The sequence below is a fragment of the Grammomys surdaster genome, unplaced genomic scaffold, assembly GCF_004785775.1.
Source record: "Grammomys surdaster isolate TR1022 unplaced genomic scaffold, NIH_TR_1.0 259, whole genome shotgun sequence".
In the NCBI taxonomy this organism is placed as follows: Eukaryota; Metazoa; Chordata; class Mammalia; order Rodentia; family Muridae; genus Grammomys; species Grammomys surdaster.
Window position 1 is genome coordinate 3,837,143 of NW_021604700.1, and position 14,743 is coordinate 3,851,885.

The window sequence follows — 14,743 nt, forward strand, 5'->3', positions numbered from 1 at the left end:
TGAAGAAGGAGTGTTTGCTAACAACACACCTGTATTGGTCTGCCTTACATTGCAGAGTTGAGCTGCATTTGTCAGAACTCCATGGAGAAAGATGTACCAAAAAACTTCTGGTGGTATACTGCTGCTTCTGCGGACTTGGGCTGATTAGATGCATGTGCTGAGGCAAGGCACATGGAGGACACGCGATGTTTGGAGGGTGTAAATAGGACCCCACCAAGTGATGGAGACAGAGCTTGGCTTTCTGGTACAGCTAGCTGGGTAAAGCTTGTGGGTCTCAAGTCTTTGCTGATCTTTTGTTCCCCAAGAGAGACACAGCCAAGAACTTCCCCTGGTGTTCCTGTTGGTCCCTCCTGCTGACTTCAGCCAAGGCCTGGCTGTCTCTGCTAGGTCGTGTCACTGTCATTACCAACTGGACTCTAGTGAACTGGGCTGCTGGTATATCTGTGAGGTGTTTGCAAGTGGATTCAGCTGCCACTGCCTGCTAACCTGTGAACTGATTTCCAGACAACACAGATGGGAGTTGCTCCAAAGAACCTTTTAAAATAGGTCCACTTCCCCTGTATCCATTCTTTTTCACTACCTCTGGTGGGTGGTGCGCTAAAAGGGAGGTTATTTAAGAACCATCATTAAAATAAGGTTTGAAAAATTAAAGTTACACCCTGTGTGAGTAGAGAGGGGTATTCCTAGAGGCTATAAGGTTGTTGAATGAAAATCTTAAGAGTCATGGTGGGTAGGTTACCCCCCTTTCATCTGTGGGCTAATGTCTTGGCTAGTTTTTTGTCAACTTGACCCAAGTGAATAGCATCTGAGAGGAGGAAACCTTAATTAAGAAAATGTCTCCATACGATCCAGCTGTAGGCAAGCCAGAGGGGCATTTTCTTTTCTTTTTTAAAGATTTATTTATTTTATGTATGAGTACACTGTAGCTATCTTCAGACACACCAGAAGAAGGCATCAGATCCCATTACAGATGGTTGTGAGCCACCATGTGGTTGCTGGGAATTGAACTCAGAATCTCTGGAAAAGCAGTCTTAACCACTGAGCCATCTCTCCAGCCCAGAACATTTTCTTAATTAGTGCTGGATAGAAGAAGACTCAGCCCATTGGAAGAGCAATGAGTTTTCTTAACTGTTGAGCCGTCTCTCCAGCCCAACACAGTATAGCATAAAAATATATATGTAATAATCATGGTGTTGTCTACTGGCCAATTCGTACACTTTGCTAGGGTTAGGAGGCCTTGTGTCTTTTATCTGTATGCCTTTGGCTTCTACACAGTTGCTATGAAACATCTGTTTGTTTCTGGAAGAAACAAAAACCAGTGCTGTGTTTGAATTTTAAACACTTTGAACTGAAAATAATAAACCTTTTTTGAGACCCCATAGCATATAGAGGCTGAAGCCAGGCCATCTGTGTTCCAGGAACTTAGCTGACCACAAAAGGGCGGAACCAAGAATGCAGGTCATCTAGTCCTTAGGCTCTGGGCTCTGGGTTCCAAGGACTGGCTGGCCACATGATAGATGATTAAACAAGATTAAATTCTTGAAAAAAATAAGTACACAGGGTGTGTTTCCCACATGATTGAATGGGCTGGGGACCTTCCACTGTTTTTTTTATGATACTGTTTGCTGATGTTTTTATGATTTCCCCTCATCCCCCTGGTTTGTACCCACCCTGGTTTGTGGTTTTCTCCTTTAAATACTCTTCTCCTTCTGGCCTCGAGGTCGACATTTCTCTTGTGAATCTTGACCTCAGCCGGCTGATATCCCGAAATAAAGCCTTTTGCGGTTTGCAGCAAGTTCGGTCTCTTTCGATTTTCTGGTTGGCTGTAATCTCCTGTGACTTGAGTGAGGGTCTCCCCTTTCAGGGGTCTTTCAGAACTAGCTCATGTGATGTTTATTGTGCTAAACTTAAGGGCTAAAATAATAATAATAAAATAATTATTTTTTAAAGAAATAAGGAACAAAGTATTTAAAACAAACAAAAAGAGAAGAGTAAGCAGGAAGTGGCTGTTGCCTATAATCATAATGCCTAGGAGACAGATGCAGGGTCCTGCAAGCTTGAGGCCCAGTCTACACAACACACCAGGCAAGCATGGACTAACAATGAGACCACACAGACACAGACACACACACACAGACACACACACACAGACACACACACACACAGAGACACACACACACACACACACACTCGAGATAATGAATTAAAAGAGGAGAAAAGCAGCCCAGTATTAAATTTTATTTGAATGGGTGGACTCGGGCGGTTATAACAGCATCACTTTAAAGAATCTGGTCACAGACTCCGGACAAATACAGTGAAGTGAAATGTGAATACAGAATAATCCAAGTCATAATTATTCTCTGCACTACAGTAACATGATATGAGTGGGAATGTTTTCTTCAAAATAAACTCACAACTTAACACACTGTCCTTCCAAGTGAGCGAGAAGAAAAGCAGGTGTTTTCCCAAGGCACTTCAGCTCAGGAGCTGTGGGCCCCAGCACAGAGTTCAGCTAGAATAAACAGACAATATTCCAACTAGCTCAATGCACATTCAGTCTCAGATACCAGAAACTGGACTTCTGATGTTCTTCAATGGTTTTGAGCAGCATTTAGGAAAATTCAGCTTGCTCGCATTGCCGCTGCTGAAATCCGTGTTGTTAAGGGCTGCAATACTGTTAAACACCCATCAGGGAGAATTCTGAGCAGCTCCACAAACTAATTTGTCCCATTGGCTTAACCACATCTTGACAAAAAAAAAAAAGTATATATATATATATAAATTAAAAAAGCAATTCGTTTAAGATATGAAGGAATGCCTAAACTGAGATCCACGTGGAAAGGTGATCCCAGGTGCCTACGTCTATCCACAGAGTTTTCTCTGGTAATAACCAGCTAGTTCCAGTTACAAATGCTTCCTAGATTAAAAATACATTTCCTTTGGCTGGGGATATGATTCAATTGGTAGCATGCTTTCCTAGCACGCAATGAACCACTCCACTGAGTGGGGCAGGCCTGTGAACTCAACACTTGAGAGGTGGAGGCAGGAGGATCAGAAGTTCTAAGTCATTCTTGGCTACCTAAGGGCTTCGAAACTTGCCTGGCCCTGAAACGTTTCAGGATCTAAGGAGGTGGGAAAAAAAGAGCTCCTGGGTTCTGCCATTAGGCGATTCCAAGGAGCAATGGGCGGAGTCAGAGGCAGGCCCCGCCCTTAGCCCCGCCCCCTCGCAGCATGCTCCGGGCAGGCCTGCACCTGCCCTCCTTTCCCGCCTGCGCACGTGCTTGCCCGCGGAGCGCGCACCGGCTGCGCTGTCCCACGAGGGGAAGGCGGCCAACGGCTGCGGCGCGGACATGGAGTCGGATCCCACGACCTCCCAGCCCGAGGCCGCGGTCGGGAGTGTCAGCTCGCCAGCGGAGCAGGCCGTCTTAGCCACCCTCCGGGACTCAGCGGCTGCGCCCGCCAGGGGCCTCATGTCCCCCGTGCGCTCGGTAGTGGCCTCCCCGCGTCCCGTGAAGGGCAAGGCAGCACGGCGACGGCTCCAGCTCCCGCCGGTCTCTCAAGCCGAGACAGGTGACGAGGACCCCGTGCCCACAGTGCCTGAGGACCAGGAAGAGGCGCAGCCTCTGCCGCCGATCTGCGCATCCCCTATGAGGGGCATGTGGCGCAGCGAGAAGGTGGCTCTGTACTGCGACCAGGTGCTACAGGGCTCGAAGGTGCGAGGCCGCAGAGGGGACAGCTCGGGGAGGTTTGGATCCTTCCCACAGCGGGGAAAGCAACTCTGTCTCTTCAAAGCAGTCTCTTGGATTCAAGGGGTACAGAATGGACACCTTGGCCACCTTAGTTATTGCCCAGACCCTCAGCTACTGCCAGAGAGGAGTTGACTTAGCCTGACATACAAAATTGTCAGTTAAAATGACACCTCCTAAAAGATGAGGCCATGGAGGGCTCATCACAGTCTGGTCATACATCTTACTATCCACTCACACACTTCAATACACATAGCTCAGTGTCCACATACCTTCAGGTCCACATACCCTAGTGTCGACACGTCTCGTTAACACACCCCAGTTTTTAATACATCTTAGAGTTCATATAGTATTCAGTAGCAGTAGCAATTTTGGTCCAAACATGAAGCTAAGTTTACAGGAGAATTCTAAAAACAGGAGCCGAAGAGATGGCTTGTTGGTTAAGAACAATTGCTGGTCTTGCAAAGGGCTCAATTTTCCTATCCCAGAATCCACAAGGTGACTCACATCTGTTTCAAGGGATCCTAGATCCTCTCCTGCGCCTTCCCAGGCATCAGATGAAAAGATGGTGTGAATACATGGATGCACATAAAATAAAAACAGATGTAAGATGTCCCAAGAATGGTTCCCAGTCAGCAAGTCACGGTGTAGACAGATGTTTTGTATGGAAAGCACCTGGTAACACCAAACAGAACCAATAGTGTACATTTTAATACTACTTTTTAAAGTATAGCAGTAAAAGTATATTCATTGCAGCAATCGTTATAAAAATTGGCTGAGCGCAGTGACTCGTGCCTTGTTTCTTTTGTCCTTTTTTTTTTTTTTTTAAGACAGAGTTGTCCTGGAACTTGCTGTGTAGGCCAGGCTAGGCCAGAATTCACAAAGATCCATCTGCCCATCCCAGTACTTGGGAGGAGGCTGGAGCCCAAAAATTGTGAGTTTAAGGTCAACCTAGGTCAATCTCAATAGTGAGATTTTTGTTTCAATAGTAAAGAAATAGCTGGAGTTTTAGATCAAGTGGCAGAGTGTTTGAAGGACTGTGTTTGATTCCCAATACCACACACATGCCCTGCTTTTATTGACACAGTTCTGCACTCCTGGAGAAAGGAAGAAAGGATGGAGCCAAAAGAACTACCATGAGGCAGGCATCATGGCACACCCCTATAATCCCAGCACTTGGGAGGACGCTGAGGCAAGAGACTGCCCTGAGTTTGAGGCTAGTGGAAGCTACCCAGCAACATACTATCTCAAAAATAACCCACAAAGGGCTTCCATGACTCCACACAGTAGAAAACTAGGCAGTTGTACATTCATGCTTATACTATAATTAGGTTAAAAAGCAAGAAGCCAGAGGTGGACATGCCAGGTGGGTGGGTGAATAGACACACAGAAAAATTACTGAAAGGAAACAGGGCATGAGGTCAGCAGTGCTCCCTCTTGCCAGGTTAGGGCTGATTTTAAAGCATTGCTTTTGTATTTCCTGTATTATTTCTTTTCTTCTTCCTCCTCTTCCTCCTCCTCTTCTCTTCCTCCTCCTCTTCCTTCTCCTCTTCCTCCTCTCCCTCCTCTTCTTCCTCTTCCTTCTCCTCCTCTTCTTCCTTCTTCTCCTTTTTTCCTCCCTTTTGATTTTTGAGAGACTCTCACTATGATGTCCTGGCAGCCCGAAGCTCATTAAGTCGTCTAGTCTAGCCTCCAACTAGTGGTGACCCTCCTGCCATTGTCTCTGGAAAGGTGAGGGACAGATGTCCCCACCATAATGGGCATGTATTTCTTGTGTTTCTCATAAGGTTTGCTTATCTTAGAGACAGGAGAAATGTTTAATTTTAAGAACATCATCTCCATAAAACTCAGACTGTATAAGTGACCTATTTTTGGTCAAATATTGAAGATTGCAGGCCAGGCCTGCTAAAAATATGTAGAAATATTTGTATAAATTATTCCATTGTTGATTATGGTCTAATGAATTTCATAATAGTTTAGATTACGTACTCTTCAAGTGGCTGAATTTAAATTTAAAAATCAAATGGGCAAATATTTACTGAGTATTTGATACATTTCTTGTTTTATAAAATGGAATGCAATTTAAAATTTTTATGTGCTGAATTTTTTGTTTGGTTGGTTTTTGAGCCAGACTCATGCAGTCCAGGCTGGCCTTGAATTCACTTTGTAATGAATACTGGCCTTGGCCCCAGTTCTCTGCATCGGCCTCCTCCGTGCTGGGATGGAAGACATGGGTCCGAATGTTTAAGGGAGTCACTGCCATTTTTTAAGTTCATCAAACATTCCTCTGGGTTTTAAAACTGCTGTTGTGATTTCCAAGATCACACTCCTTCTGCCCAGTGGATTAATAAGACACCTGAAGACATAGTGTGAGTGAATAGATCTCTTCATTTTATTTGTTTCATGTTTATGAGTTACTGTTAAACACAATTTTAGTTTAAAATATATGAATTTTTCAGATTTTTCACTGTTTAGGGCAATATTGATTATATTTTCAGGTAAAAATATTTGTTACAAGCTATTATATATTCATTTAAAAGACTTAATTCAATTAAAAAATTATCTGTGTTTGTGTGTATGAGAGAGAGGGAGGGAGGGAGGGAGGGAGGGAGGGAGGGGTGGGTGGGTGTCACAGCACACCTGGAGGTTGGGAACACACTTGCTTGTCTCCGTCTACCTTTATGGGGGTTTGGGAATTGAACTCAAATCTCAGACTTGCTCTACAGCTCTTCCCCCTCAGAGCTGCCTCTCCAGGCTCGCTGCCTCAAGTGGTCGTCTGCACAGCTGTGTCTTGTCTCTCATTAGGCAGAAGATGCAGACGAAGCTATGAGTAGATACCTGTCAGAGAAGCTGAGAGTGAAGGACAGATGGCTGGGAGTCTGGAAGAGTAACCCGGAGCTCTTCTTTGAGAAATACGAAGAGGCTTCCATCCCTTTTGTTGGTATCCTGGTCGAGGTATGGTTTCCTCGCTTTGTCTGTTGAATGAATTAGCAGCCCCTGTTGTGATGGAGCTGTGATTCTGTTCATCTGGAACTGCAGTACTCATACAGATATCAAACTGGGAGTGTGGGAGGAGGAGACAAAGATGAACACTGGTAGGTTTACTGGGGGCAGTTAACAGTGAACTGGGATCTGCTAGCACTGAACAATAATCATTAGCCAGTTTCAGTTGCCCAAATACTGTAAAAATAACAAAAATGTACTTCTTGCCAGGCATGAACTCCCAACACTAGTCAGACAGAGGCAGGCATTTAGAAGGCAGCCTGGTCTACATAGTGAATTCCAGGATACCCAGGGGGCACAGAGAAAACATGTCCCAAAAACAAACAAACAAACAAACAAAACCCACAAAAATGCATTTCTTGAAAAACTAGTAAGTTGGGCTTTTATAAATGGTCTACTCCATCCTCTTACGTATCTGAGTTTCATATACAGCCATTGAGATGAGGAAATAAAATGAGGGAACTGCTGTCAGATGTGACCTTTGTAGTGTGACTGACCTCAGACCATACCTCAGCTTCAGATGCACTAGTCCATAGGCTGGAGAGTATGGCACATTGGTATCATAAGTTTGAGTCCCTTAAAGATAATTATTCTTTTATAGAATTTTTTTTGTTTTGTTTTTGTTTTTCAAGACAGGGTTTCTCTGTGTAGCCCTGGCTGTCCTGGAACTCACTCTGTAGACCAGGCTGGCCTCGAACTTAGAAATCTGCCTGCCTCTGCCTCCCAAGTGCTGGGATTAAAGGTGTGTGCCACCACTGCCTGGCTTCTTGTATAGAAATTGATATCAGTATTATACTCAATGACTGGTGCTTCTGTCCTCCAGGAGATTTTTTTTTTCAAATTTTTACATTAAAAAAAAATTTGTACATGTGTGCACATTTGCGCATGCATGTATGCCACAGTAGGTATGTGGAAGTCCAAAGACAACTTTCAGGAGTTGCTTCTCTCCTTCCACTGTGCGTCCTGGAGCTCGAAGTCACAGAGTTAACCATTGGCAAGCCCCTCAGCCACTGAACCATCTCCGTGACCTAGATCTCCTAACTCTATAGATCAGAAGTGTGCTGTGTTGGGGTTGAGGATTTAGCTCAGTGGTAGAGCACTTGCCTAGCAAGCACAAGGCCCCGGGCTTGGTCCTCAGCTCTGAAAAAAAAGACAAAATAACAGAAATGTCCTGTGTGCCTAATGGAGCTGAGAGTGAGGTGCAAGCAGAGCCACAGACTTTTCTAGAAGCAGGGATGGGGATCTGTTTCTGTGCCTTTTCCAGTCTTTAGAAGCTTCCTGCGTTCTCTGGTTGTGGCACTCTCTCCATCCTCAGGTTGACATTGCAGCACTGTGGAGCTCTTCAGGCCGGAAGGGTTGTTCCCTCTTAAGGGACTTATGGGACAGGCATGGACCTGGCTGGGTCATCCAGAACAACTTTCATGTCTGTCCTCCAGTGTAATCTATCTGCAAGGCCCATTTTGCTGAAATGGCAACATAGTCACAGGTTCCAAAGATTAGGGCCCAAGCATCTGTGGAGGCCATTATTTTACCTACTATAGTCAGACATTAAAGAACAGAATTTGGAAACATAGTACTTGTGTTTCTTCCAGAGGACTCAGGTTTGATTCCCAACACCCATGTCAGGCAGCTTGTAATGGCCTTTAACTCCAGCTTTAAGAGGGATCTAACACCCCACACCTGTGGGCACCTGCACTCACATGCACACACCCATGCTTGTAATTCAAAGTATAAAACAGCTTTTTTTTCAAGGTGATGGTGCTTTGATGGTGTCCCCCATTGGCTCATGTGTTTGAACACTTGGACCTCAGTTGGTGGCACTGTTTGGAGAGGTTATGGATCATCCAGAAGGTGGAGCCTTGCTGGAAGAAGTACATACCTGGAGACAGGCTGTGAGGGTTCACAGCCTCCTCTGGGTTCCAGATCCCCTAGCTTCCTGCATGTGGTTAGAAATGTGGTTTCAGTATATGTGCTGCCAAAGCTTTGTGACTGATGTTGTGTGCTCCAGCTGCAAGAGCGTGGATGTCCTCAATGCCACACCACAACACAGCCACCAGACCCTGTCCCTGTACATCCCCAACACCAGGACTCTTGACTTCCAATGACTGTTGTGATGGCCCCCCTGCACCCCATCCTGGAACACAGCCACCATCAGCCCCTCTTGTGCATGTACATATATACATATATAGATATATTTATAATATAGATATAGCCTATAAAAAAGACATGTGATTTCATCCAGCACCCCACTGCCATGCCTCTTGCACAGTCTAAAACTATAAGTTCAGATAAACTTCTCTTTCTATAAGTTATCTTGGACATGGGATTTTATCACAGCAACAAGAAGTAGCTAGCTAATATAGGTGTTCACAGTGCCATTTATGAAATTTAAAAAAATTGAATGGCTGGCAAGCTGGCTTAGCAGGTAACAGCAGTTGTGAACAAGCCTGACAACCTGTTTTATCTTGGGGACTCAAAGTTGTAAGAAGAAAACCAATTCCATAAAGTTATGAAGCTAAATCTATTAAGCCCAAGGACTTTAGTGTCCTTTTGGAATGCTCTTTCATTTACAAATGATATAAACAATATTTCTTTAAACATACCTTGACCGAAGGCAACTGGGGAGGAGAAGGTTTATTTGGTTTGCATTCTACATCGTAGTCCATCTTTGGAAGAAGTGAGGACAGGAACTCAAGCAGGGCAGGAACCTGGAGGCAGGAGCTGATTTAGAGGCCATGGAGGGGTGCTGCTTACTGGCTTGCTCACAGTCATTTGCTTAGCCTGCTTTCTTATAGAACCCACGACTGTCAGCCCAGGAATGGACCTACTCACAATGAACTAGGCCCTCCCCAACTGATCCTAATTGAGAAAATGCCCCATGAGCTTGCCTACAGCCTGATCTTATGGAGGCTTTTTCTCAGTTGAGGCTCCCTCCTCTCAAATGAATCTAGCTCGTGTCAAATTGGCTTAAAGCTATCCAGCGCAGCATATTCTCTGTATGAAACTTTAAGCCGGGCGGTGGTGACGCACGCCTTTAATCCCAGCACTTGGGAGGCAGAGGCAGGCGGATTTCTGAGTTCGAGAGTTCAAGGCTAGCCTGGTCTACAGAGTGAGCTCCAGGACAGCCAGGGCTACACAGAGACAACCCTGTCTCGAAAAACAAAAACAAAACAAAACAAAAAAAAAGAAACTTTAAAGCTAATGCCGTTAAGGAGATGCTTGAAACTAGGCACTGTGATGCATGCCTTTAGTTCCAGCACTCTGGACGCAGAGGTAGGTAGAATTCTGAGTTCAAAGCCAGCCTGGACTACAGAGTGAGTTCCAGAACAACCATGGCTACACAGAAAAACTCTGTCCAGAAAAAAACAAATAAAAATAATAATAAACAAATAAATATATATTAAAAAGGAGGTACTTGAAAAACTGTTGGTATTTAATGTCTATCCAGAATTATTCGGTATGTTGGGTGCAAGAAAAGTCATAAGAATTTAGAAGGATCAACATTGTGACTAGCTCATACATGAGAAACCTTGGTGGCTTTTGTGAATTTGCAGTTACCTACTGTATAACATTTTCCCTAGGTGACATGTAAACCACGCCAAAACTTGTCATCTTGTTTCAAAGTGACAGTTTCTGTGGCTGAACCCTTTTCTTCTAACATTGCCAACATCCCGAGGGACTTGGTGGATGAGGTTCTGGGGGAACTGGAGTACAGTGCACCCCTCCTGGAAGTGTATCCTGTTGAAGGGCAAGATGCAGATGTCCGAGACATTGCTCTGGCCTTAGAAGTTGTAAGGTAACAAGGCTTTCTTACTTCTGAAATTTACAATTACTTTATCCAGAAGCTCATTTTATGAGTAAGCTTTGCTCATACAAACACTTTATATTTATTGATTTACTTGAAACTAATGAATTAAATTTACCCATTCTTAATTAACACAATGCATGTGTAACTCTGTTGGTTACAAATTACATAAGTATTAGATATTAGAAAAGCTCTGCCCTGTTTTTATCTTGTGCTTTATAAAGCCAGATGTGGTGGTGAATTCCTTTAATCCTAACAGTAGGCAAAGACCGGTGGGTTTCTATAAGTTTGAGATCAGTTTGGTCTATGTGGTGAGTTCCAGGCCACCCAGGGCTATATCTAAAATTTAAACACACACACACACACACACACACATAAACCAACCCCCACCCCCAAATTCTAAGCTAGGTTACAATGCTAGACATCTGTGGTCTGATCATTAGAGAGGTAGAGGCAGGAGGACCCAGAGTCTTAGGGTTCATCAGCTGTGTAGGAGGCTGAACTCTAGCCTCATCTAGTGACACCCTATCTCAAAAAGGAAACACGTTCCAGGCAGTTTACCCACTCGTATTTGTGTTTGGCCATCTGTCTTAGTCCTTTCTAGTGTGGTGATGAAGCTCTGTAAGCAGAAGCAGCTCGGAGGAGGGAAGGGTAGACACTACCGAGGAGAGGAGATGCAGAGCAGCGCTGCCAGCTGGCTCCTGAAGGCTCGGCTTAATTAGCTTTCTTATGTAGAAAGAGCTAGGCCCTCACAGCAGTCAGCAACTGAGCCGATTCCCCACGAACATGCCCACAGGCCAGTCTGATCTGGCCAATCAATCCCTCTACTGATATTACTTCCTCAGATGACTCTAGGCTGTGTCAAGTTGATAGTTAAGTAACCAAGAGAGCATCTGAAATGTTTGATTTCATTTTTTTAGCATATGAGGACATTACAAACACTAGATGTCATTGTACAGGGTGTGATTGGTTGTTATAAACTGACATCATCTGAGTAGAGCTAATTGTGAACAAAACTATTTATGACATGTTTATGCTTTTCTATTGCTATTTTCCCATACAAATGGTGTTCAATCTTACAAATTGTTTCTTTGTTGAACAAAGTCATAGCTCAAATCTATGAAATTTTAAAACCTGAATTTTATAATCTTACTTCAGAAACATAATTTTTTTCCTTTTCTTTCTTTCTTTCTTTCTTTCTTTCTTTCTTTCTTTCTCCCTCTCTATTCCTTCCTTCCTTCCTTTTCCTTCCTTCCTTCCTTCCTTCCTTTCTTTCTTCCTCTCTCTCTCTTTCTCCCTTTCTTTTTCTCTTTCTTTCTTTTTCTCTTTCTTTCTTTCTTTCTTTCTTTCTTTTTCTCTTTCCTTCTTTCTCTCTTTTTCTCTTTCTTTCTCTCTCTCTCTCTCTTTCTTTCCTTCTTTCTCCCTTTCTTTCTTTCTTTTTTGTTTTATTTTGTTTGTTGGTTGGTTGGTTAGTTGGTTTTTAGAGACAAGGTTTTTCATTGTAGCCCCTAGCTATCCTAGAACTCACTCTGTAGACCAGGCTGTCCTTGCACTCAAGAGATCCACCTGCCTCTGCCTCCTGAGTGCTGGAACTAAAGGCTTGCACCACCACTACCTGGCTATTCTTTATATTCTCTCTGTCTCTGTCTCTGTCTCTGTCTCTGTCTCTGTCTCTGTCTCTGTCTCTCTCTCTCTCTCTCTCTGTCTGTCTCTCTCTCTTACTGTCTTGTTTGTTTGTTTGGTTTGTTTTGAGAGAGAGTTTTTTCTTTGTAGCCCTGGCTGTCCTAGAATTTGCTTTGTAGACCAGGCTGGCCTCAAACTCAGAGGTTCTCCTGCCTCTGCCTCCTGTGCTGGGACTAAAGGCATGTGCCACCACCAACCAGCTATTTTCTTACCTTTAATAACCTAAAATATAGTCCAGGCCATTTAGTATTTAAAGTTTTATCTCTTATTATTGGTTCATTTATAGACTACTTAAAAATATTTTCTTTAAGAAAATGAAGATTTGGGCTGGGAATATAGCTCATGGATAGAGTACTTGCCTGGCGTGTGTGAGGCCCTAAGTTCAACTCCTACCTCGGCAAAAATTAAGGTGTGGGGAGGTGAAATTGGGGGTCATGGAGATGGCTCAGGGGGTAAAGGTGCTTGGTACTAAGTCTGACAGTGAGCCCCATCAAACCTGAATTCAAAGCCTAGGACTCTTACTGTGGAAGGAGGATCCAGACTCCCACAAGCTGTTTTCTCTTATTGTGGAAGGAGGATCCAGACTCCCACAAGCTGTTTTCTGAGTTACAGGTGCACATTGTGGTGAATATCAGAGAGTGCACACAGTAATTAAATGTAATTTTTTTTAAAATTAAGAGTCATTAAGTCTTGGCATGAAATGTTTTAGAAGCTTCTGAGCATGGTCTACCTGTTGTTGTTAGTCATGGCCATTCTAATTTGGTTTATTGTAGGTTTTTTTATGATTTTCTTTGGAGAGACTGGGATGATGAAGAAAATTGTGAGAATTATACTGCCCTTATTGAAGAAAGAATTAATCTGTAAGTAGAATGGAAAAAGACTGAGCTGCTTGGGATGGGGAGGATGTAAAGGTCATTGTCACTTTCCAGGTGGTGCGATATACAGGATGGGACAATCCCTGGCCCCATCGCACAGCGCTTCAAGAAAACGCTGGAGAAATACAAAAACAAGCGTGTTGAGCTCATCGAGTACCAGAGCAACATCAAAGAAGACCCGTCTGCCGCCGAGGCCGTGGAGTGCTGGAAGAAGTACTACGAGATAGTGATGCTCTGCGGGCTGCTGAAGATGTGGGAAGACCTGCGGCTGAGGTAGGGGGGATTCTATCGGAGGAGTCAGACGAGCAGAGCACACGGGTACTCTCTCACGGTAGTTTCTGGCCCGTAGATTAGCTTGATTAAAATAGTTTAGGAACCTGGATAGATGGTGCACATGTACAACACCTGCCGAAGGGGACAGAGCCAGAGGATCGGGACATAAGCAAGCCTGGACTACATGAGAGGCTGCTTCAGAAGCAACAACAGAATAGTAATCAGAATTGTAATAGCAATGCCTTGTTAATGAGTTAAGTACATTGGAAAGGTATTGTAATATTAGCTAGTTCTCTTCTCACCAAGCAGCAAGGTGATTCAGTGAACCCCAAAGACTGAGTCTGAGTCGGTGACTGGTAAATGTGTGTTTCTGCAGGAAAGGAGGCATTACTTTGAGCTGGCGGGAACAATAAAGTCAGTACTTACACTGAAGCTCTCCCCGCTGGGAAAGAGGACCCAGGAAGAAAAGTCAATAGAGAGAGGGCCAACGATACAGAGATCATTCTACTCAGAGGGCAGAGGGCTGTGGTTTTATAGGTCACATCCTTAGAAGCAAAACAACCTGCTCACTAGTGGTTCTAAGGCCATGGAGGCTGAAGAGACAGCTGAGCAGTTGAGAACGCTTGCTGTATTGGCAGAGGGCTGGGATGTAGTGCCCAGCACCTGTGTCAGGTGGCTCAGAACCTCCTATAACCACAGCTCAGGAAGGGAGTGAAGGGGAAGTGACCCCCCCACTTCTGGTCTCTGTGGCATTGCACTCAGAGACACACAGCCTCTTCCACAGACATACACACACACACACACACACACACACACACACACACACAAAGACAAAATAAGCCTTTAAAAATGGAAATATATGTCCCAAAACTTTATTTCTCCGGATCCCAAGGCACAACCCACCTCTGCTTTGTATAAGTCTACAAGAGTAGATTATGAAATAAAATAAGGATCTCTCCTACTGTGATGGAAAGTCAGAGAGACCAAAGCAAAGGTTAGAGTGGGTTATATGCAGATTTCTCCATTTTAAAGAGCAACCCGGGGCGGGAGAGATGGCTCAGAGGTTAAGAGCACTGACTGCTCTTCCAGAGGTCCTGAGTTCAATTCCCAGCAACCACATGGTGGCTCACAACCATCTGTAATGAGATCTGACGCCCTTTTCTGGTGTGTCTGAAGACAGCTACAGTGTACTCATATAAATAAAATAAATAAATAAATCTTAAAAAAAAAAAAAGAGCAACCCTTAGCCAGGCAGTGGTGGCGCACACCTTTAATCCCAGCACTTGGGAGGCAGAGGCAGGCAGATTTCTGAGTTCGAGGCCAGCCTGGTCTACAGAGTGAGTTCCAGGACAGCCAGA

The 14,743-nt window shown here is 44.2% G+C and overlaps 1 protein-coding gene across 1 annotated transcript in view; it reads left to right on the forward strand.

Moving 5' to 3' along the window:
- Window positions 1-3,337: 3,337 nt before the first annotated feature.
- Window positions 3,338-14,743, forward strand: part of Shcbp1l (SHC binding and spindle associated 1 like) — a 25,965-nt gene continuing 14,559 nt past the window's right edge. The window contains exons 1-5 of the mRNA XM_028775782.1: window positions 3,338-3,713; window positions 6,552-6,701; window positions 10,331-10,545; window positions 13,011-13,097; window positions 13,167-13,385. Coding sequence (XP_028631615.1) covers window positions 3,351-3,713; window positions 6,552-6,701; window positions 10,331-10,545; window positions 13,011-13,097; window positions 13,167-13,385 — 1,034 coding nt within the window. The 5' untranslated portion in view covers window positions 3,338-3,350. The remainder of the gene's footprint in view (window positions 3,714-6,551; window positions 6,702-10,330; window positions 10,546-13,010; window positions 13,098-13,166; window positions 13,386-14,743) is intronic.